General features: G+C 43.8%; 1 protein-coding gene across 4 annotated transcripts in view; it reads left to right on the top strand.

Moving 5' to 3' along the window:
• The window catches only part of ALX4 (ALX homeobox 4), a 63,865-nt gene that overhangs the window by 22,429 nt on the left and 16,178 nt on the right, over positions 1-25,258 (top strand). For 3 of the 4 annotated variants that reach the window (XM_075927529.1, XM_075927528.1, XM_075927531.1), the window contains one exon: positions 24,583-24,893. In XM_075927529.1, coding sequence (XP_075783644.1) covers positions 24,583-24,893 — 311 coding nt within the window. The remainder of the gene's footprint in view (positions 1-24,582; positions 24,894-25,258) is intronic. The other variant, XM_075927530.1, reaches the window with a different exon arrangement.

Raw genomic sequence — 25,258 nt, 5'->3', positions numbered from 1 at the left:
TGAAAAAGGAGGTTTTGAGATTGTCAGGATTTGAAAACTGCTGGGCATTTTGGGCCTGAAAACCTCTTTGCCATGCTAAGGAAGAAATTCTATAGGATGAAATGCATGGCGCACAACATGTGATGCATGCCTTGAAAAGAATGATCCCCCTAAGAGATAGAGAGCCACTAAGCAGTATCTCATGGGGCATGAGGGAGTGCAGAGACAAGATAGAAAAGACAATAAACACCATTCAGATGAAGCATCTCCAATACAAATTGAAGTCGAATGAAGAGATCCATTTGCTGTTCTCTCAGTCTCCCAACACTCTTTTAATGTGGTTTGATCATCTGTGCTAAGTGCCTAACAATTTCCCTGTGAGAATCATCTTTGATTTCAGCCTAATGAAAACTGCATGGAAATGGCCCTCCAGAAGATCTAAAACATGATGTCTGGGTGGGGTCATCTGTCAGTCACAAACATCCTACCCCATAGTGCACCAGATTTGGCTGAGGGCAGAATATCATAGAGGCACATCATGTGTTCAGTGGCCTCTGCACTGTCCAAGAAACAGCAATTCATTTAGCTGGTTAGTTTCCATACTAAGTTTGTATAATTCATCACTGGTAAATCATTTCTTTTCTTTCCATTTTTGGGAGGGGTCATTCAGGGCATTACCATTTTAGAGTCCTTGGGCACAGAGAGCAAGCTAAGACAGAGGTGTTATTATTCTGGGAGTTGGGTGAAATGTTATTGAAGCCGGTAGGCATGATCACTGCTCATCATTCAGGATTGGCATTAGAAGCAATAAAATTCATTCAAGAGTAAAAGAGTTGAGACGATACACTGGCCATGTGCAAGGTGGGTCAGGAGCTTGGCTATGTGAGTGGAGGGGTTTTGCTGGGAACTAAATGGAAATGCAGAGGACTGGGGATTGTGTTGGTGGAGCTGTGTATGAATGGATATAGTCAGAACCATCTCTGTAGCAGACAGAGAAAGCAAACAGGAAGCCGACAGCCAGCAAAGCACACTGTCGAGTGATCTTAAGTGAGAGCATTTTGGGCAGAGTGCTGGCTGGAAAAAAGAGGTCTGGAATAGTGAGCCAAAAATAGCCTCCTGTTCGATTCCTTACGGGCTCAGGGAAACAAGTACATATGCGCATTCCTTGTAAATAAAAGGGGTTGTATCAAATAAATACCTGATTCCATCATCAACTTCTCCTGTAAGACCTTGAATAGTCACTAACCTTTCAGGTGAACAACAGTTACAGCTGCATCCTTCCTGTATCCTGTTATCCAGTATTGTTTTCTTTTGTGTCAAAACAAATCCCAGTAAATAGGTTGTTTAGTCTGAACCCCCAGAAATCATTCTCTTCATGTAAATTAAAAGACTCACAAGAAGGGGCAATTTGGGCCCTACGGTTTGTATATAATACATTATTAAGGTCCAGTGTTTCCTGGAAGCTGTGCACTTGGGAGGCCATCCAGGAGAGATTCAAATGCTGCCCAGTTGATTAGCAGAATGCCCACTGCCGTCCACAGCTGGCAGCATGTGTTTCTATTGAGGGTGCATATCTGTATGTGCCTTGATGCACATACAATTATTTCACACATGGATGGGAAAACATAGAGGGAACTTTGCTATGATCCTATAAAAAGAAAGTGTGTGTATGAATTTGGTGCTTGTGAAAAGTACTGGCCTATTTAACAGCCTTACAAAGTGAAGTCTCTTATTCGCAGAATAGACTCTATTAAATATCTCCTGTCTATGTTCTGAGAGTTCAGAGTTTAATCTCTGCCTCCCATTCAGTCTTAGGGTCTGTGCAATTAGTGTCAGTTGCGCTGGTGTTTTGTGATGTAAACAGTTGTCCGCTAGAAACTAACTTAAGAGCCACCAAACACACTTCATGTTGGCAGCTGAACAGTCATCAGTTGATAGTAACTTTGGTCACCTAACCTGCCTGCCGTGGTTTCACACAAGCAGACTAGAGGTAAAAAACTCCATGGCACAGATCCTCAAAGGTCCATTGTTTTCTCTAGAAGTAGGAGCCTAAATACCTAGGAGGATCAGGGCTCATTCTCATCCCACTGAGACTTCCCATCTGTTCTGCATTATTTTCTAATACTCTGAACATTTCTCGTGTCATTCATTGGAGGCTATCAACGTAAATGGTTGCTATTTATTCCTATTATCTGTCTCGCCTCTTATTGTAGTATCTGAGCTCCACAACTTCCCTGCCCCTGGTGAGGAAGGTAAATATTATCATTACCTTTTTGCAGAAAGTAAGCTGAGTCACAGAGTCACTTAGCAAAGAATCTAGACCTTCACACTCCCATTCCCCCATTTGAAACATTAACCCCCCTAGAATGTCCCAGTGACCTAGGTTTTCACATGCAGGATTTTCTCATTACCATTACTTCACTGTTTAGCTCAGACCGTGTCCTTTACAAAGACTCAAAGATGATGCTTCCTTCATTCCAGCTTGCACCTGGGGCAGTGATTCGACAGCGTCCCCCAGGCCTGAAGCTGTACTTCTGAAGTCCCAGCTTTCGGAAATATACAGGCTCAGTGGGAGATGGCCTAACTGTTTCCGCTGAAGGAGTTGTACAGTCAGGAAAAGCATTATTCACTTCTGACTACATCTATTCTCCTGAGATGCATTTGGTGCCATGAACAAAATGGGTTACCTCAAAAAAGCTCAATGAGGGAAATGTCTTACACTTTTCAGCCTTTAGGGACCCTGCACAATTCTGAGCCAAGTACAAAGTGATCTAGAAAACTGAGAAGACAGCAAAGTAAGATTCTTATTTGAAACAAAACAAAACAAAAAAACGCCCCATACCCAGCAACTTTCCTTTCAGTCATGCCACTGATTCTGGAGTCTGGAGACAAGTTTGGGAGTCAGTGTCTCTGCCAATGCAAAGCAAATCTCTTCCCTCTCTTCCCTTCCCTCCCTCCTATTCCCTGTGGTGAACTGCATGATCCTTCAGGCTCTGGGACCTGAAATGTTTATCCATTCTTCTTCCTTAATTTCATTCTTTCCAGACCCCTGCAGATAGGCCCGTCACTGAGCGGAAGGAAATGGGTAGGGGGCAGGGAGAGCTTGGTTACTGTCAGACATGAAATTGCGAGACAGTGAGTATCTTTTGGACATGTGTCATTAAGAAATGTTGGTGCAATTTAATTTATTATAACCTTTTTTTACCCTCACTTCATATATGTGTGCACATTCGTACACACACACCATTCACATATACCTGCTCTGACTCACATGTTCCATTAAAGTCTCCTGGCTATTTTTCCCCAGTCACTCTGACTAGAAGAGGCATAATTTAAGAACTATAATCCTGAACATGAAATCTGCTCTATATGGACAGACCCTCTATTCAGTAGAACTCTGTGCATTCAGAAAGTCCCCCAATCAGATTATAAAATCCAGGCACAACATTTGGGCTAGAGTTGAGTGAATTTATTATTTTTTCTGTTTGTCAGCTCTTCAAGAGAAATGTATGATATTTGTAGATGTGCTATAGAATGATATTTGTAGATGTGCTATAGAATCATAGATTAGGGTTGGAAGAGACCTCTGGAGGTCATCTCTAGTCCAGTGTTTCTCAACCTTTTATTTATAAAGTACCCCTTTACAAAAATTATAAGTACCCCCAGTACCTACAGTTTTTAGACACACAATTTTTTTCTACCATTGCAACACATTTGTTTAAACAACTTAATCATAGCCAGGTGAGTGATGACATTTTTGGGTGTAAAAAGTACAAAAATTCAGTTTTCTCTGAATTTCAGTTGTGTTCACGCACCCCCCAGACTTCTCTCGAGTACCCGTAAAGGTACTAGTACCATTGGATCAGAAACACTGATCTAGTCCAACCCCTGCTCAAATATGAAATATGTTTATTTGAAGCATATCTACATTAGTAAATTACTTGCATCCAGAATAACATAATTATTCACTCCCTGACATTTCTGATCTGGTGCAAATGAAACATTCATTTCTGATCGTATATACTTATTCAAATTAAAATAACTGTATTGAAAAGTTGCCATTAAGCAATGCCTTTTTCTTTAAGTATTGCTAAACTGCACACACTTTTTTTAATGGTTTAAAGCTAAGCAACTAAAATTATACGTAGCATGAATTTAGCATAGCAGTAAGCCAAAATTTTGCAAGACTGTTTGAGTATTTTTTATCTAAAAATCAGCCACCTCTGAAGACAGAAATAAACGAATAACAGCTAAGGAAACATCCTTAAGGAAACAGCAGCTATATTATGTAGACATTCAAATAATTAATGCCAAGTTATAAAAATATCTATAGAAATTAGTCTAACACCTGCAACTTCAATTTAACGTTTAAAATTTCTATCCTTGTTTCAAACATCTAATATAAAATAATGTAACTTTAGGAATACTGTAATGTCAAGGAAATTTCAGTTATAACTACTACTGTGTTGCAGACAGGGTAGATAAAAATAGATTAACATGATATTTTTATTCATATCAGATTTTTTCAATTTAAAATTTTTTTAAATCAACAAAATACTGAATTTATCATTTAAAAATAAGTTATTATTAAATCTCATCAGAAACATGCTACACCTACACTTATTCTCATAAAAATAAATTAATGGCTCTAGTCTGACCAGGCTAACCTACCAACTCTTGCTTCTTGAATGTTCTGGGCTTTCAATTTCTGTTTCTCAGCAAACTAAAATGTAACATGTGCGAAGAAAGATACAGGCTGGGCAGGATTGCTTTTGTTCTATTCCATATGCTGGCGGACCTTGGCAAAGCATGGTATAGGAGTTAGTTAAGGCATTGTCATAGGGTATGTCTAGACAGCAGAGCTATTGCGAGATACCGGAGATATCCCGAAATAGCTATTCCACGTCTTTTACATGCACTTGTTATTCAAAACAGATTTCTAAATAATGGGCGTGCTATTCTGGCATCCCTGTAACTGTTGTTCTATGAGGGTTAATGGATGTCTCAAAATAGCATGTTGTTTTGAAATTTAAATAAGCTATTTGAAAATACATTCCAAATAAGCTACACAATTTGCATTGTGCAAATTGCGTAGCTTATTCCGAGACAAGGGTGTGTCTAGATGCACCCTTCAAGGCGGAGACAGAATACATAGAAAAGAATGGAGGCAGCATGGAAAGGAACAGTGGAGTGGACTAGAAAGAAAAAGGGAAGACATTCAGCACACACAGAGCTTTTGCCACAGAAATCTATCATGGCTTCTGGACATAATACACTCTATCCGGAAATATACTAAAGGCATTCATTCTCCTGGTAAAAAAGGAAAATGTGACAAGTGTAAGCTGTGAAAGATGTTGCAGGGCCTAAGTTACAAGAATGAAACATCATAAGGAAATCTTCTTATTGGGAGAAAATGATGGGAATGAAGATGTGGATATGACTGAGTGAATCAACTGGCCAGAAACTTAAATCATTCACTTTGCAATGCATCATTCTTCAAGACTTTGTCTTTTAGTGTAAGTGTGATTTGATAAATTCACAAGCTGTTTATGTATTTGATGTTGCTAGAAAGAAATTTAGCGTAGTTAATCCTTATAGCTTGTTTAATTAGCTAACTAGGTTTAGAATCTACTCCTCAAGTATACAATACAGAAAGCTGCAGTGAGAGAAATCTAGAGTTGTCAGCTGCCATTGTCATTTCCTTATTTTATATTACATAGTACATGCCCTTTATTTTGAAACATCATGGCCACCAACCTTAATAGTGATGCCGTAAGTCTATTCTCTGTGTTACTTGAGCATAACTCAGGTTTTTTAAGGGAATCCCATTCTATACTTGTTTTCTTTGAAAACAAGTTCCAGTGAGTTCCATGAGTCTTACTCCAAAATTAAGATTATTTGCTGAACATTTTTTGCAAGCAATCCTTGGCCTGTAAAGTGAATGTAAGGCATTCATTTGATAGTTTGAAATCTGATCTGTGTAGGTTAACTGCAGTGAGATGCATCAGCCTGTTTCTTGTTCCCCGATTGAAGAAGCATAACTGGGCATTGAGATTGGGACTGAGGTAAGAAGCCTGAGGTAAGGAGACTGTGGGTACGTCTACACACCAACGTTGTTTCAAAATAACTTAGTCTGCGTCTGCACAGCAGGCAGTTATTTCAAAATAATGTCGAAATACTGTCAAGCTGAAGGACTTCTTACTCCAACTTCTGCAACCCTCGTTGTACGAGGAGTAAGGGAAGTCGGAGGAAGAGTGCTCTGTTTTGAAATAAGTGCTGTGTAGATGCTCCCAATTTCGAAATGAGCTATTTCAAAATAAGCTACACAATTGACATAGCTCAATTTGTATAGCTTATTTTGAGTTGAGCCCTGCTGTGTAGATGGCACCCTGGGACTGGCTAGGTGAGGAGAATAAGACAGAGATGAGAAGCCCAGGTGAGGAAGAGATAGAATCAGGACAGGGATAGTCTGGAGGGAATGGGGCAGTAGGATGTATGCTTGGGGGCAAGAGGCAGAAGAATTTGTTCCCACTAGAGCACGGCTCCTTCCAGAGCTTGAAATGGCACCCAAGATTCCTGGATCTCACCATTCCTCTGCAATTATTTGTGAAACCCTCTGGCAAAGTGTGCCATCCCCCTCTATTGCTGGTTCACATAGAGGATGACAACCTACTACTGCTATCAATTACTCTGTTATCTCAAGAGGGATAATTGTCTGGTTGATCTAACCATTCAACTTTGCTGGTACCCTATGAGGGTATGACTTAGATATGATAGAATATTTGGGGGATGGCAGTGCTCCATTTGCTTTCTTTAAATTTAGGGTTTTATGTATAAAAATGCATAGTCAAGAACTCAAAAATTAGGAAATACCAATACCAAGATTGTCAGTGGAACTCCATTTAGCTCCCTTCTGCCTGTGCATTATGATACAGTATTTAATTACATGACCACATAATACAGTATATTTACTATATAAACATCTTGATCCTGATTCAGTTCCCATTATACTCAATAGCTACGTCTACACTGGCATGAATTTCCGAAAATGCTTTTAACGGAAAAGTTTTCCATTAAAAGCATTTTCAGAAAAGCGTGTCTGGATTGGCAGGATGCTTTTCCGCAAAAGCACTTTTTGCGGAAAAGTGTCCGTGGCCAATCTAGACGCGCTTTTCCGCAAAAAAGCCCCAATCGCCATTTTCGCGATCGGGGCTTTTTTTGTGGAAAACAGTACTATGTTGTCTACACTGGCCCTTTTGGGCAAAAGTCTTTTGGAAAAAGACTTTTGCCCGAACGAGGGCAGCATAGTTTTTTCGGAAAAGCACTGATGATTTTACATGAGATTGTCAGTGCTTTTCCAGAAAAATCAAGTGGCCAGTATAGAGAGCTGGCAAGTTTTTCCAGAAAAGCAGATGATTTTCCAGAAAAACTTGCCAGTCTAGACACAGCCTCTGTGTATATTCCCACTGAAGTCAATAATGCACAATCAAGCCACTAGGAAGATAAAGTAATAAGGGATGAGATACTGGAAAAACCTGACAAACAGATGGTTGTGACAACAAGGTCAAAACAGTGATGGGGAGGGGAGGGGAGAAACAAGGAGAAAAATTCTGTTGGACTCCTATAATCTTAGTTTTATTGGCTGTTTGTGGGAATGAAAAATTGCTACAGGCACTATAGACATTTTACATGATACAAAATTAATCATTTCATGTACTGCAGTGAAAAGTAGTAGTGAATGACTTCAAATGAGCAATTAATCAATTGAATAATTCATCACATCTTTTATCGTTCCACAGACTGCAACTGTCTCAATGTTTTTGTTGCTTAAAATTATTTAATGGCATTTTTAAATGAAATTAATTTTCTCTGTGCCTGGCTATAGACAATTAAAAATATCAAGCCCGAGTCGAATTGGTTAGTTGTGACTACAGCTGGCTAAGCTATCACTTTTAAATTTAGAATTCGTTATGAATTTAGTTCCCTTTCTCGCCAAGAAGTCATTTGCAGTGGATCCCAGCTTTTGTGAATGTTTGTTATTTACAGAAAACACTGAGCAAATGCTTGTGAGTCAAGCTCAGCCTTTGGAATGTGATTTGACTCTCGGGCAATTGTGGTATCATTGGTTGCCGAAATCATGTGGTCATGTTTCCATTCCCTGACTGGATAGCCAGAACCTCTGACAAGGGAGAATAATGAGCTTTGCATGTATGTGTTCAAATGAATAAAACCTCTGGCTGTGTCTAGACTGGCCAGTTTTTCCGGAAAATCAGCCACTTTTCCAGAAAAACTTGCCAGTTGTCTACACTGGCCGCTTGAATTTCTGCAAAAGCACTGACTTCCTACTGTAAGAAATCAGTGCTTCTTGCAGAAATACTATTCTGCTTCCATTCAGGCAAAAGTCCCTTTGCGCAAAAGGGCCAGTGTAGACAGCTCAGATTTGTTTTCCACAAAAAAGCCCCGGTCGCGAAAATGGCGATCGGGGCTTTTTTGCGGAAAAGCGCGTCTAGATTAGCACGGACGCTTTTCCGCAAAAAGTGCTTTTGCAGAAAAGCATCCGTGCCAATCTAGACGCTTTGTTCTGAAAACGCTTTTAACGGAAAACTTTTCCATTAAAAGCATTTCCGGAAAATCATGCCAATCTAGACGCAGCCTCTGTGTTTAAAACTGGTGAAACCTTCAGGATTTTCAAAGCACTTCATCAGCTCACACTAGTTGTGTCAGTGGATGGAGGCCTGCTGTCAGCCAAACTGAAGACCCGTCTTGGTCCCAAATTCTCTGGGCTGGTGGGATGAATTCTGAGCTTTGGAGATGAACACCACCGCTTTGCCTATTGAGGAGCAGCTGCAGTGAGAGAGGGTTGCATCTAACCTTCTTCAGTCAAAAGGGCAGCCCAACTTTGGGGAGTCACACAGAGTCATAGAGTTTAAGGCCAGAAGGGGCTACTACACCACCTCCCCCACTGAAAAAATAAGAGGTGTGAGATTGTAGCAGCCGCTTAAAGCTGTGATTGATTGAACACTGTTAGGTGCTTTACCAGTCACATCAGAAGCAAGAGCAGCACTAATGAGTCCCCCATATTGGCAGCTGCTGTTCATACTGCATGCCAATGTAATAAATCACAGAGGAAAGACAGAGGGGGAAGGGGGCTGTGGAGGGAGCCAACAGAGGCCAAGAGTTTATTAAACTTCAATTTAACTGCAGTTGAAATATGCTCCTCTAACTCAGGGCAGCAGAGGTTAATGGAGTCCTGTTTGTAGATGTTTTATGGCTCTCTTCTGGGATACATATAAAAGACTGGGGCATTTTGAGTAATTTAAATAAATATTTGTTTAGACTGTGTAAGGGGCACTGGGAGTTTCCAGACTGGTCAGACTCAGACCATTTCTTTCTTTCTAGTTGAGGGGCATGTATTCAGTGATTTATATGAAGAGCATACCATACTGATACCAGTTCAGCAAGATGTTATGTCCTAGGTACAGTAATATATTTCAAGAACAAATTAAGCCCTGGTCTACAATATACAACTACCACACTCCTAATAGAGGGTATGTCTATACTACCACCCTAGTTCGAACTAGGATGGTAATGTAGGCAACCGGAGTTGCAAATGAAGCCCGGGATTTGAATTTCCCGGGCTTCATTTGCATAAAGCCGGGCACCGCCATTTTTAAATGTCTGCTAGTGCGGACTCCATGCCCCGCGGCTACACGCGGCACGGACTAGGTAGTTCGGACTAGGCTACCGTTCTTCACGAGGAGTAACGGTAGTTCGGACTAGGAAGCCTAGTCCGAACTACCTAGTCCGTGCCGCGTGTAGCCGCGCGGCACGGAGTCCGCACTAGCAGACATTTAAAAATGGCAGCGCCCAGCTTTATGCAAATGAAGCCCAGGAAATTCAAATCCTGGGCTTCATTTGCAACTCCGGTTGCCTACATTACCACCCTAGTTCGAACTAGGGTGGTAGTGTAGACATACCCTAAGGTAGTTATACTAGTCTAACTCCCAATATAGATGACAGTGTAGGGCTTCTCACTCAGACGTAGCTATTGCCTCTCAGGGGACATCTACATAGCAGGGCTAAAGCCGAAATAAGGTACGCAACTTCAGCTATGTCAATGGCGTAGCTGAAATCGAAATAGCTTAATTTGGCTTTTGGTGCTGTCTACACAGCAGGAAGTTGAAGGAAGAACATTCTTCCTCCAACTTCCCTTACTCCTCGTGAAGTGAGGGTTGCTATGAGTCAGATTAAGAAGTCCTCCAGCATGACAGTATTTTAAAATAAAGGTTTGTAGTGTAGAGGTGCCCTGTGTTATTTTGGAATGACATTAGTTATTCCGAAATAATGCTGCTGTGTAGACATACCCTCAGGGAGGTGAGGTACTTACACCAACAGGAAAAGCTCTCCCATTGGCAAAGGTAACATCTTCATTAAGCACTACAGTGGCACATCGGAACTGGTTGCAGCTGCAGCACTATAGTGTAGACAAGCCCTAAGAGTAAAGCTTCCTTTGTCACACAAACTTCTGGGTCTCCCATTTAATGAGGCTGGGGTACCAATGGACTGGAGGGATTGGAAATATCCTCTAGGCAAGAAATGCCTCAGTGCCATACAATTTAGAACCAAAGAATCCTGTCTTGCTGATGATGGCTTTCCTTTTCAACCTCTACCCCGCTTTGTCCATTAACACTGGCAGGATTTGGCTCCCCGAATCCACATTTCTGCTACTATATTTACAGAAGTTTTATGCCTGTAGGGATTTTAGCCATTCCCATTCCCAATCCCAGCCCAAGCACCAGTGTTTGCAGTGTACATTCAGAATGGAAGTAAGTTTTAGCCTTATTTCTAAAATCTGGCCTGTTTGGTAAAGCAACTAGGCAGGAAAAGGAAGTAATTTTTTTTCATCTGAACTTTTTTAATAAACTGCTCACTTGTTTAAAACTGGCAAAATGCTTTGGGTAAAGCACCTGGACTAAATTTTGGCCTAACATTCCAAAGACGAACTATTGTGTGATTCAGTGTTCAACCCACCTTTTTTCTACTCTTTCCCCCCTTGATTTCCAGTTCCAGCTGATAACTGATAATTTTGCACTTTCAAAGAGGTGCTGTTCTTGGCAAGAAATAGATCTAAACTAGTACTCCAGATCATAAGCATAGTTTGAACGGGAGAGGGGCACTCTTCCCCCCCCCCCCCCTTCCTCCCGGCATGGAAATTACTCCTCCCCCATTCATGGCCCCATGATCTCCCACATGCCTCCCAAAAACAGAAGTCGAAATATGACTATGCCCCAGATCCAAACACCCCCAGACCCTTGAATTTTTTGAGATGTGGATCCACATGATTGAGTCTTTAAATCAATTATATTGTGTTGTTTCTAGCCCTGTATTAGGAAGCATTAGTATCCTCCTGGGAACCTATACTGGGAGTTTGCTAGATCAGTTCTGCGGTACCAAGAGGTCCACCAGGGCCATGATCCAGCAAAGTACTTAAGCACATGCTTAACTTTAAACATGAGTAATCACACTGAAATCAACAAGGCTACCCAGATTCTTAAGTGCTTTGCTGGATCAAGGCAATAGTTTCAATACATTTCAGCTAAGCAGCCAACTCTTTAGATTGTCTCTCCAAGCCTTCTGAAGTTTGCTTGTCACTAGTTAGCATTATGGGAACCCTGTTTCAAAGGTGGCTGAGCTTCCTTCCTTCCATTCAGTCCACTTGCTATCTTACCTTAAGCTGTTGAATGAGAAGCATAAATTAGGTGTCTTGAGTCACCTCTGTGATAAGACAGCTGAGTTTCAATGATGTTTTCTTGACATGACTGTTTAATCTGTTCCTTTTGCAAAGGAGACTGACAGACAGGTGGAGAAAAGCAGACAAATCACATAAGCCCTGTCCATCCTGGCACTTTTGCAGGGTGATGAGCTGAATCATGCTATTACAATAAGGTGGGTGCACAACTGGTTGAAAGACCATACTCGAGTATTTAGCAGTGGTTCACTGTGAAATTAGAAAGGTTGATCTAGCGGGAACCTGCAGGAGTCAGTGCAGGGTCTCGGACTAGTCAATATTTTTATTAATGACTTGGATAATCTAAAGGAGTGTGTGCTTCTGAAATACGTGAATGACAGCAACCTGGAAGGAGTGGCAAGCATTTTGGAGAACAGGATTAGTACACAAAGTGACCTTGAAAAATTGGAGAATTAATTTGAAATGAACAAGATGAAATTCAATAAAGACAAGTGCAAGGTACTTCACTTAAGAAAAAAATCAAATGAATAACTATAAAATGGGAATAACTGAGTAGGTGATGGTACTGCTGAAAGGGATCTGGAGATTATAGTAGATCACAAATTGAATAGGAGTCAGCAATGAGATGTTGTTACAAAAAACCCTACTATTATTTTAAGGACTATTAACAGGAATGTCATATGCAACACATGGGAGATAAGTGTCCTGTTCTACTTGGAGCTGGTGAGGCCTCAGATGAAGTACCACATCCAGTTCTGGAAAAACTGGGACAAATTGGAGAGAGAGTCTAGAGGAGAGCCACAAAAATTATGGAAGGTGTAAAAAAAATACCCTGTCTTATGAGAACATGGTAAACAAGCAGGACATGTTCAGCTATGACACAAGAAAATTGAGTACAGACCCGATAACTGTCTTCGAATATGTTAAGGGTAGTTATAAAGAGGTGATGATCAATTCTTCTTCATGTCCACTGAAAATAGGACAAGAAGTAATGTGCTTAATCTGTGGCAAGAGAGATTTAGGTTTGACATTAGGGGAAAATTCTAATTAAGATAAGGAATAGGCTTCAAAGGAAGGCTGTGAAATCCTCATCATTGGAGGTTTTAAAGAAGGGTTTGGACAAGAACTTGTCTGAGATGGTTACTTGGTCTTGCCTCGGTGCAGAGGGCTGGACTTGATGACCTCTTGAGATCCCACAGCCCCATGTTTCTATGGTTCTGTGATAAAAGTATGCAGTAAACCGTACCTCAGCCATGCTCTGAAGCTATGTTCAAATCCCTTTTGTGGAATAGGCTTTGAAGTGGGATTTTCCTTTTGTAATAAGTTGTCAGATTTCTATGTGGGGCATTGAGTTGCCTCATGCTGCTGGTGCTTAGACTGAGTTTGGATGATTCCCCTGATGACTTTCACCTTCATTTGACCCTGATGGTGCAGATTCTTGGGTTACATAGTGTCTAGCCAAGACTGGACCTTTAAAGAGTAAATGGATGAAGCTCCTTGCAGAGAAGATGGAGGCAATGCCATTTTGCTGGGGAAACATCTAAAGGAGATGACCACTGGCTATTTGTCCTCTCAATAAAAGGAGATGTCCACCTTTTGTTAAGATGCTCTGTCCAAGAATCTTTTTAGGCACCTGGCTGCTTAGTTGGTCCATTAGTGTCATTGACCAAGACTGATATTTTTAACACCTGCTTCTGATTGGGAGACTAAGGCCATGTCTACACCGCAGGACTAAAGTCAAAATAAGCTACGCAGTTTGAGCTACATCAATTGTGTAGCTTATGTCAAAATAGCTTATTTCGGCTTTTGGCGCTGTGTGCACAGCGGAAGTTTGAGGCAGAGCTCCCTTCCTCCGACTTCCCTTACTCTTTGTAAAATGAGAGATACAGGAGTCGAAGTAAGAACACCTCCAGCTCACCATTATTTCAACATTACATTGAAATAACTGCTTGCCATGTAGACATGGACTATGTTATTTCAGAATAATGTCAGTTATTCTGAAATAATGCTGCTGTGTAGACATACCTTGGATCTGAAAGAAAATGTTTCAAGCTATTCCAGAGCTTTCTGACCAGGAAGTCTATCAAATCTCAAATCTAAAGAAAGCTGCACATTTGTTTACATTGCTCTGGAAATACTCTTTTGCCTCATTCTATACCATAGATGCTGTTACTGAAGATACACCAGAAGGAAGGGGGGGGGGGGAGTTTAGCACCTTCCTTGTTAAAAGCAATAAGTTATGCCTGGTCTTCAGTTACAAATTAGATGATCCAACCTACATTAGTCAGGGCTGTGCAGCTAGGTCAATGGAAGAATTTTTCCATTAAGCCAGCTACTGCTCTTACCTACAACAATGGAAAAAAGCCCTTATGTTGCTGTAGGAAGCATTTACACTATAGCAGCACAAGAATATAAACTTTCCCCCAGACAGCAACAGAGCAATGTCAGTGCAGGAAAAGGCAGAACCTTTATAGACTTGGAATAGCACACTCTTATTTTTGTGGAGACAGGAAACTGAGCCCAGAAGCTGCGTTAGGATTTACTCCCCAGCTCTTTAAAGGCACATCTACAATTGTGGGCTGGGCTGGGCGGGGGAGGAGGGGGGGATTGTGCTCACCGGGTGCAGGGTAGCCACCCAGTGTGGCAAAATGGCATTGGCAAGATGGTGGCAGCCAGCAAGAGCCTGATGTGGGCAAAAAGCCTAACCTGCGGTTTTTAAAGAGGCAGCGTCTTTTTTTTTTGCTCAACAATTTTGGTATGGTTCTTCGCATTTTTCCACCACTGTTTCAGCTTTCTTCATTTAATGGGTTGGCCACCCCTGTTTTTAGGGGATAAAAAGACATGGTTTAAAAAACCAACATAACAGCAATAACCATAGAGAATAAAATTGCTCATGCACAAACACACACATAGGCTCGGTTGCTGGTACTGACATGGTACAGGCTTGTTAAATGCACCAAAGTTAAGGTTTACAAATCAGATCATTTACTCTAAAAAACCACATGAGGATTTTCAAAATAAAACATAGCCAGCCAGGCACTGGGAACTGTGTGCAACAGGACTGACTCTCATACAAATTTCGGTCTCAAATCTGCTGGGGACAAAACTAGTGTTGTAAGTTACACAGGGTGTCAGATGGCCCGAATGCCAATGGACAACTTACAATGTGTAACTTGAAGCACCTTTGACATCCCTCCTTTCTTGAAGAGACAGGGTTAGCTCCTGTTATGATGAGTGCATTAGATAGAAAAAATCTGGCCCTCTTACTTTTACCCAAGGAGAAAGCATGCTCCGGGCCGATTGCTGCATGTGTAGCCATTTCATACTCTAACATAACTGTGGCCAGCACCACCAGGAAACTTCACACTTGTCTTCGTACTTCAAATTTGACCCATTTGGAACATTCCTGAAGTAGAATGGGAACTCAGATTCTATTGTTGCCAGAACACAAGCTTCACCATTTGAGTTAAAGAATCTCCATCAGCAGCTAGCAGGACAGGGCTCATGACACAGACTTAGGCCATTGTGGGTCCATTTAGCAGATGGCAGTGGTATATACTTACGTCCTATGCACTTCCATGCCATATTCTCCTCCAAATGCAAAGCAACTAATACCTTACCATGAGTGGGGCAGCTACCCAGAATTCTGAAGCGTGCCACCAGCTTTCTTCCGTTTCTGTCAGAGCAGCCAGATTTCTGCTTTGGTGTAGGTAAGCAAAGGATCTTGAAATCAAACTTTCATGCAGGACTCCACCCCACCTATGCACACCTGGATAATGATGGTGGCAGATACCAACAGGTGTGACCCTGGGATTTGTGTCGATCCTTAACCAGAGCTGAGATAGTCTAATGCAGAGATGACCAGGGGAGGGCATAGCAGGCCATGAACAAAGCATGCTCCAAAGGCCACAACATCTGACACGAGCTTTCAGTCAGCAGAGTCTGCAGGGTCCAAGGGGAGGCATCAAGCTGCTTATTTTATTTAGATATTAGAAAAAACACACTGGCAAATTGGGAATGACCTGCATTTTATGTGTGGCCCAAGGAAAAATAAGTAGACCCCTTAGTCAGCAGTTGGGGGCTAATTTACCACGTCTTGGCACCTTGTTTAGAGTGGGTATAAAATGTCCCCATATCAGAATGAAAGCATCACTCCCACTTCACAGTCATGTAAGTGGCTGCACAAGGTTCAGGGCAATGGAGAATCGGGACCCTTGAATCTCCTTCCAGGCATTTATCATGGTAACTGGTGTGTAGTTAGGTGCTGTATGCTGCTGCAGCCTGCAGGTCATGGGCTGGTGCAGGGTATCAGTGAGACAGGATCCTCTTAAGATTGCTTCAGGGCTTCTGCTGGGAGAATGCTGGGAACACAGAGTGGTCTGGCTCCTGGACTGTAAGCATCTTCACCTAACATTCCTACTCTGTTGACAAGATGCCCAGATAATGGGATCCTGCCTTTAACCCTTAGCTGCTGCTCTCGACTGTTAAACACCTCGAAGAGCTGATCTTCTCTCAGAATATCAACGCTTCTGTGGCAACCTGGCAGCTGTGAGAAGGAAGGAGAAGTGGAAATGCTTTTTGCCCCATGTTAATTGGTAACCATATTTTCTCCAGCCCTGAAGAGCTTAACTGAGCTGCCAAAGTGACCATGGGCTGTAGGCAAGAAACTTCAAGGAGGCCTGGTGCTTCTTTCACAGGGAGCGAAGCAGGAGCAACGTGGCACCTTTGCAACAAAAGGAGTTACCCCAAAGTGAGAGCAGTACTAAGCCCGGTATTGTGTTTATGGATCCATCTTACATTCCTTGTGCTGGCCGCTTGAGGTCAGCAAGGAACCCTGGGTAATTTTCCCGTTAGTGAGCCAGCCATGCAATAGGAGCCATGAAGGTAAATGTCAGATGCTTAGGGCATTGAGGCCAAATTCCAGTTGGGTTAATTACATTCTGCCTATTGTGGCTAAATTCCCCCTTATAGTTTCAACTGAGCAGTATAATTTTTGCTACTTGCTCTAGAAAGTTTAACAGCTGCAACATCCACCCTGAAGATAGCTGCATTTTTTAGTGGGGAACAAATGTTCCCTATCTGTGGGACTCCCCCCAAAAGAAAGGCTTTATACAACATCCAGTAATCTTAAATAAAGTGATAAAAGCCAAGACATTCAGACCTTAGGATTGTGTCTTACTCTGTGCGTGGGCAGCACCAGGATCTCTGCTTACTGAGGCTACATCTAAACTACAAGGTTTTTGCGCAAAAACCTGGAGAGCGTCCACATCTCAAATGAGCTCTTGCGCAATTAAATGGGCAGTTAAATGGCAGAACAGAGGGCTTTTTCTGCCATAGGTAAACCTCCTTTTCTGAGGCATAACTGCTTTTAGCGCTACAGCTAGTGTGGCCGCTCCAGAGGGGTGCCTTGGTCAAGAAACCCCTATGGAAAAAAGCACAGGTGCTCTGATGGCCATTCTGTGAATGGCCATCAGAGCTTTCTTGCGCAAGAGCATCCATGGCAGTGTGGACGCTCTCTTGCACAAGGTATGGACGTGCTCTTGCAGAAGAAGTTTTTGTGAAAAAACACTTTCACAAAAGGCTTCTTGCACAAAAAGCCTGTAGTGTATACATAGCCTGAATGTGAATAACTTATGAGTGTTTTGGCTTTTGTGAACCTAAATCCAGAAGCTCAATTTTACTTTTAAAGCCAATACTTGGTTTGGTTTTTAAATGACAGCCATGTGTCAGCTTCTCAACTGAAGAAGTAGATGGGAGGCATAAATAAAGGGCTGTAACAGACAACTTGGAGGACAAATATAATAGTTTCAGCATGTGTGAGTTAGGGCAAGATCACAAAGACTGGATATATTTACCACAGATGGCCAAGTCCATGGAATGGATACTTGATGTATATCTTCCTCACTAGCTAATCTGCTCCCATCTGTATGTGGGGGAAAGTTGAGTTGTGATGTTAAAACAGGGGCTTGAAAATGGCATGACGAGCCCAGATTAGAATAAGGAATCTCTCAGAAAAATGGGCCTGAGAAATGAAAACCAAAATAAACACAATTGCTCAAAGAAATAAGAGCTAGAATATGACCTAACTGACAGTGCTGGAAAGAAAGGAGTGTGGCACGTCTCCATCAGCAGCTAGTCCAGCAGGCTTGGGCAGCTCTGGGTCCATTCAGCGGAAGACAGTGGTACACATGAGCAGTGGTGTACATGAATAGTGTATATCTTCCAGGGTGGCTAACCAGAATTCTTCTCACCTTAGGCCTACAAGGTTTTTAGGTGCCAAACTCCTATTATTTCAATGGGAACTATGAGCCCAAATTCTTCTGAGGATTTGGGTGATCCCTCACTCCCCTGCTCTGGTTACCCATCTCCCAGGTGGCCGCTTGGTGGGGGAGGGGGAAGAGTAGCCTCCTCAGAGCAGCTATGATGTATCCCATGCTGGTAGGCAGGAAGATGCGGTGTGCCCAGTGCTCATAACAAAGCCATGAGTTAGACCTAAGGCAGCCCTTTAACACTAGAGTAGGCACCACTCACCAGGAGGAATGGGCTAGATAGGGCTCTTCTTTCTCTAATGGCTATGATTCAGTGATGGCGCTGGGAAGTGCCTTTCTCTGATCGGGAAATTGTCTTGCGGTGAATGTCTGTTAGGATCTGACACCACAGTGGGCTCCAGGCAAGCACGGGGCTTTGGCCACATGCCACAATTTGCATGATCAGGGCCTTACATGTGATGTGTGTGGAAATTAGAGGCAGGGCCAAATTTCACTTCACAAGTATTTGTCATTTCAACTTGGGCTGATTGGTGTGTAAGAGCCCATTCTACAGACTAGGAAATTGTGGCTCAAAGAGGTGAGGTGACTTGGCCATGGCCGTGTCCTGACAGAGCTGGGAACAGAACCCAGAATTCTTGACTCACACCCCTGACTGTCGCCATTAGCTAATCTGATCATGGGGTCTGCAGTTCCCCCAGTCAGTGCTTTATCCATCCTACAGCTGAAACGCACATAGAAAGTTTGAATAAGTGTCACATTCTGACTATTTAGGTAAAGTGTGCTTCAATTCTTCACTTTTCTATCCTTGAACTGTGAAATTGTCTCCTCCAGGTAGATGGTGGGTTTCCCACCACCTGAACCATTTACAGTGAGAGTGCACAAATCTCTGGAGACAATATCATGGGAATAATCTTGCATTGCCACACAAAAGGCAGGAACATGCTTTTTCTCTCTCTCATTTCTGAGCATCACATATTTGGGTGTATTTCAAAGAGGTAGGACTCAGGACTAGTTCTAGTCTTAGCTCTGCTTATCACACCCTGCATGATCTTGAGCAAAAAACATTGCGGTGTGGTGCCTCAGTTTTCCCATTCATAAAATGAGATGCATAACATGGTCTTTTTTGTTGTAAAGTGCTTTGAGGTCTTCATGTGTAAAGCACCTAATATGGGCAACATATTCAGTGTGTTACTCTGAAGATGCTCCTTGTGCCTCTGACCAGTCCAAATAAAGGCAGGGATGAGGGGAGAGTGACAAAAGGAGGGTGGGAGGAAGAGAAAGTTCTTGTTACAAATTCTACAACCATCGCAAAGTCCTTGCTACTGTGGATTCTGCCTGGCACCATCTTGCAAGTAGTCAGTTCAAAAGGGGGAGGGCAGGGCGGTTCAGCTTTGCTTTAAGGCATGAGAACAATCACGCATGTCCAAACAGAATCCTCTGGGAAATATCCCATAAAATAAAGGCAACTAAAAAAGGGCTGTAGGGTGGAGACTTGAAAGGAAAGGAGGTTAAGAGGGCTTTGGAACCAACCTCAGGAAACCAGGGGGATCCTTGCTAGAGCCGGATCTAGTGTGTATTGTTGGAAATCCACACTGTTTGGAACTGGAGGGCTCTTTGCTTTCAGCAGAAATAAATATCTCCACTGAAAGGCCTGGGCTCAACTCCGACTGTGTGTGTGTGTGTGTGTGTGTGTGTGTGTGTCCATCCCTTCCCTCCTGTGGTCATTAAGTCCTGCAGGCCACTCCCCCTATGCCTAGTGAACAGGGAAAGAAACAGTAGGGTGTGAAGGAGGCGTGGAAAGACTTGGCAGAGGGCAGCTGATCACTTCTCCAAGCCATTGTTTTCAGGCTGCTCTCTTGCCAGCTCCACAGAGGGAATTGGCATGGCTCTGGGGTTGACTGTCAGAGCCCTTCCAAGATGGATTCTTCTGCACTGTCTCCCTTCCTTGCTCTTCCCTGCTGCAGCAGGAACACTTGTATGTCCCCATCACGCCTGCGTCTTTCCCTGTAAACACTAAGGCTGTGTCTACATTGGCAAGATTTAACGCAAAAGCAGTTGCTTTTGCACAAAATCTTGCCGCCTGTCTACACTGGCCACGAGTATTTGCGCAAGAACACTGACGTTCTACTGAATGGCTGTGTCTACATTGGCAAGATTTAGCTTAAAAGCAGTTGCTTTTGTGCAAAAACTTGCCACCTGTCTACCCTGGTGGGGAGTTCTTGCGCAAGAACACTGGCGTTCTAATGTGTGAAATCAGTACTTCTTGCTCAAGAACTATGATGCTCCCGCTCAGGAATAAGCCCTCTTGTGCAACTGTTCTTGCGCAAGAGGCCGGTGTAGACAGGTAACATCAATTTCTTGCGCAAGAAAGCCTGATGGCTAAAATGGCTATCGGAGCTTTTTTGCACAAGAGAGTGTCTATACTGGCATGGATGCTTTTATGCAAAAGCACATCTCTTGCGCAAAAGTACATGCCAGTGTAGACGCTTTCTTACTCAAATACTCTTAACGCAAAAACTCTTGCGTTTAGAGTATTTGCGCAAAATCTTGCCAGTCTAGACGTAGCCTAACTGGGGGAGAGTCAGGGTGCTGGGTTTGAGTCCAATGCACATCGAAAGGGGGCATAAAGTACAAATGCCTGGGTGGCTATGTGTTGCACCTGGCTATAGGCACCATTCTGTGCCCCCTGCACTGACAATGCCCCTTCCCTCCAGCTCTGTAGCATAGCTGCAAAGTAATAACCACAGCAGAAGTTAATGTTCCAACCCCTCTGAGAATGGCACAGCCACTGGCCACTTCATATGGGCTGTCAAGACACCCACTCACTCCAAAATGGGCCAGAGCCCCCCTGCCTCCATAGAAGCAGCTGCCACCAGAGGAGAACGTTGGCATCAGTGCCACCATCCCCAGGCAATTGCATTAGGGGAGGATTGCTTCAAAATCCAGTGCCAACGCTGACCATTTGCCTGCAGATGCAGTGGCCCCACACAGTTGACCCACAGCTCCCCTCACAGGAACAGGAGTAGTTCAGGGTAGGGACCCATTCATCAGCCATGTAACTGGCCACGACCAGGATGGCCCCAGGTCAGCCCCAAGTCCCCCCACTGGGACTGTCGTAGGCCCAAATGCTCCCCCAGGCCTCTCTAAACACTCACAGCCCACAGCCCCCCCATACCTCCAGCCCCCTGCCCTGACTCCTGCTTCCCTACACCCACCCAAACTCCCAGCTCAGAGCCCCATTCTCTCCACCCCACTCCACAGTTTCTTATAGGTACTCTCATATCGCAGCCCCACACCCAACCACCTCCTGCCCTGAGCACCCAAGGGAGGGGAGGTGTGATTACAATAATACCCATAAGAAATTTAAGTTACTTTCACCTCAGATAAGGTATTTCCTTAGATTGTATCTGCTCTCTCATGTATTTTATTTTCCTCTGGGGAGATTCTCCTCCTAGCAACAGAGTTTACTGCAAACAGGGAGGGACAAACCTCAAACAGTTTGGAGCAAGCCTGGGTTCAGAACAGATGCTTCTCCAGTTATCTGAGCCATTTAAGCCTGTAAGACAGGGCAGAAGATCTCATGAGGAAAGAATTCCCTGCAAAAATTCCTGTTCTTCCTACTTCTTAGATCAGCTGGAACCTGATAGTACTGGGTCAACCAAAATAATGGGAGGGAGCAGAATGAATTGAGTTTCTTGGAGCTGCCCCCCACCCCACTGACAAAGCTTAGATCCACTAAATATTTACAGCGTGTCCTGCACTTATTTCCTGCTCCTGCCCTGCAACTTCCAAAATTCTGCCCGTGCATCTTTTCTTATGCTCTCCATGTGTCTCCTTCTTCCACAGTCGGCTTTGTCCTTTCTTTCACCTTGGGATGCATACCAAGTGTCCTCCCCGGCCCTTCTGAAAAGCTGTTCCATCAACTCTACCTATGATAATTGCCACACAACATTCTGGTTTGGGGATGTGGGGAGTTCAGGGCAGGAAGCTGGGGTTGGGGGGGGGGGAGGAATCTGGGTGGGGGAGTTGAGAAGGGGCTCAGGGGCAGAAGGCTGGGAATGTGGAGGGGTAAGAGAGTGAGGAGGGGCTCAGGGTAGGGATGAGTTGGCAGGAATCAGGGCAGGAAGTTTGGAAGAGAAGCTCAGGGACTTCTGAGTAGGAGGGGAGTTCAGGGCAGGATGTGGAGGTGGCCACTGGCTTCTCCCTGGGGGTGGCCTGGGGCAGCAGGGACTGTGGACCGTGCCTACTGGCTTGTCCCTGGAGGCTGGGGTGGGGAGGACAACACAGGCCCTCCCCAGACACATTCTCTAGACCCAGCATGTGGGTACCGGGGGGAGGGGAAGCACGTAGGCTGTCCCCAGCAGCACTCTCTGGCCCAGTACTAATTAAAACTATTACTTTCTTCATATTTTTATATCACTTGGTTAATTATTAATTGCTGGGGATAATTTGATGGGAAGTACCCTAAGGGGCACGTCTACACAGCAGGGCTAAAGTCAGAATAAGCCACCCAGCTTCAGCTACGTCAATTGCGTTGCTTAAGTCAGAATAGCTTATTTAGGCTTTTGGCTCTGTCCACACAGCAGGGTTACCACGAGTCGGAGTAAGAAGTCCTCCAGCTCAACATTATTTTGGAATAAATGCTTGTAGTATTCACATGCATATTGTTATTTCAGAATAATGTCAGTTATTCCAAAATACCACTGCTGGGTGGACGTACCCTAAGATATCTGTGATTGAATACCCTTTGTTTCTCTGACTAGGTCTTTTTTCCCCTGCAGTTCTATTATCTTATAATAATAATAATATTATATTATTATTATGTTATAGATTATAATTCTAATCTATTATTGTCTAATCTTCAGTGATTACTAACATTTTCTTCTTTCTCTCTTCCAAACATAGTTGAAGCCCTAACAAAACACAGTGGGCCTAGTCTCACAGGCTTTGTCTACACTGCGAGGTTTTTGTGGCAAAATATGCTAATGAGGGACTCATTAGCATACATTGAGATATCATTAGCATATTTTCTTTTTGCACAAAAAGAAGCAATGTAGATGCATAAGGATCTTGTGCAAAAAGGGGTTTTTGCACAAAATGGAAGCAGCTACACTGCTTCTTTTTGTGCAAAAACCCCTTGCGCAAAAAGAAACGGCCGAAAATATGCTAATGATGTCACAATTTATGCTAATGAGTCAAAGCCTTACATTCTCGCTGTTGTGAATCAGAATAATTCTCGTGACACCAGTGACTATATAGGTGTACGTGACAGGGGAACAGGGCCTACTGAACATAATATGTAGCTGTCATTTGCGGTTGTTTTTCCGCTAACCTGTATTCAACAGGAGAAGCAGCATGGTCCAGAAGTTAGGATGCTGACCTGGAATGTCCGGGTTCCATCCCTTGCTCTGCCACTGACTTGCTACATGACCGTGCTCAAATCTCGCTGCCTTCCTATGCTTCAGTTCCCTTGGCCTGTGTAGAATGGAGTATGGGGAGTGCTGTGAAGGTGAAAATATTAAAGACTAGCTGTTCAGATAACTATAGGAATGGCCTTGTAGGCACGACCTGCTCCAAGAGAAGGGAACAGATTGCACTCATCTGAACTGGAAAAGAAAGCCACTCCATACGCTGTTCCCCTTTCTGTCACACAAGAGTCTGTGTGGGATACACAGGCCTAGGGAAGATGATTTTGCTTTGATCAGCCTTCACTGGCATAATAGACATTTGAACTCTGATTGTACTTTTTTTTTAGAGTCAGGTTTGACCTCCACAGACCAGACACGGAGACCCCCAACTGCTGGGCAAGTTACACTCTGGAGCGGGGCTTTAGAGACAGTCAGTATTGGGGAGTCCAATAAAGGCAAGAAGGCTTGGGTTAGTTTGGTACGCAGGTAGTGTACATCTCAGCAGTTTCTCTTTGTAGAGAGCTGCAGGAACCTGCTGCCTCACTCCGGAGAGCTTCTCAGGGTCCCCCAAATTTGGCTTTGAATTTCTCTTTGAAACTGGCTTCCAAAACTCCAAGCAGAACTGGGTAGAAGAGGCCAGTTTTGCTTCATCCTTTCCAGGGACATTCTGAGCAGGTGGAATTCTTACCCCTCCTCCTCCTGATGGACCCACAGGATGCTTCTGCCCCCCTGGTGGCATCAATCTCACTTTCTGCTGTAGGCTTCATCCACAGCATTGTTGTCCGAGTCGCTGAATTCCAACTGCATGTGAATTAAGATGTTGTTACTCTTTCTGATGCCATTCCAAGAGTTCCTTCCTCTCCTCCTCTTCCCATTCACCTCCCAGCCCTCACACATTCTCATTCTAACCCACTTCTCACAGGCCTGTCCCTCTTCTCCCGCCCCTCTCCTTTCTCAGGGCCCCATTCTCCCACTGTCCTTCTGATCCCTCACCCCATCTCTTACATTCCCTCCTTCCTCCTCCTCTGTCAGACCCTTGCTCTCCCAGTTGGAGCTTTTTATTTTTCCCTACTGGAGTGACTCTTGTTCAAATCAATTCATTTGTCCTGGGCTTTACGTTCTTTTCTTTCTCTCTCCATCCCTGCATCCCTCTCTCCCCCTCCCACCATGCAAACAGGGAAAGAGAGCTCCTTGGGTGAGGCTGAGTTACAGCCAAGCTCTGACCCTGCAGGAATGGACGGCAGCTACCTCAGTGTGAAGGAGTCTGGGGTGAAGGTGCCCCAGGACCGGGCCAGCACTGACCTCCCCAGCCCCATGGACAAGGCCGACTCAGAGAGCAACAAGGGCAAAAAGCGGCGGAACCGCACCACCTTCACTAGCTACCAGCTGGAGGAGCTGGAGAAAGTCTTCCAGAAGACCCACTACCCAGACGTCTATGCCAGGGAGCAGCTAGCCATGAGGACAGATCTCACTGAGGCCCGAGTACAGGTAATGGGGGAAGCTTTAAGGTAGATGGCGGGAAAGGGGATTTTTAGTGTGTGAACCAAGAACTTTCTAGGCGGCAAGATAACAAGTCCTAAAATTCACTCAGGCTTGACAGAGCGGAAATGTGGCTCTGTATTACCAGGTTGCAGCATAGCTGAGCTTGCCTAGAACCTCACCCCTAATTCCACTTAAACTTATAGCCTCCAGGGCTATACTCAGGGTCCCCACCACATCATGCTCTGCTCTGAGGTAATGGGTATCAGTCGACTTTAGGGTCCCTTAGGAGACCTTATTGCTAATCAGGGGACCTTATTGCTGCCTGATGTTAGTGCAGACTTCTTGGGTTTAGATTAGTATCCTCTGAGGCT

The sequence above is a fragment of the Pelodiscus sinensis genome, chromosome 4 (genome assembly GCF_049634645.1).
Source record: "Pelodiscus sinensis isolate JC-2024 chromosome 4, ASM4963464v1, whole genome shotgun sequence".
In the NCBI taxonomy this organism is placed as follows: Eukaryota; Metazoa; Chordata; order Testudines; family Trionychidae; genus Pelodiscus; species Pelodiscus sinensis.
The sequence above is the reverse complement of the archived record's forward strand: the minus strand, read 5'-3'. Positions and strand labels throughout refer to the sequence as shown.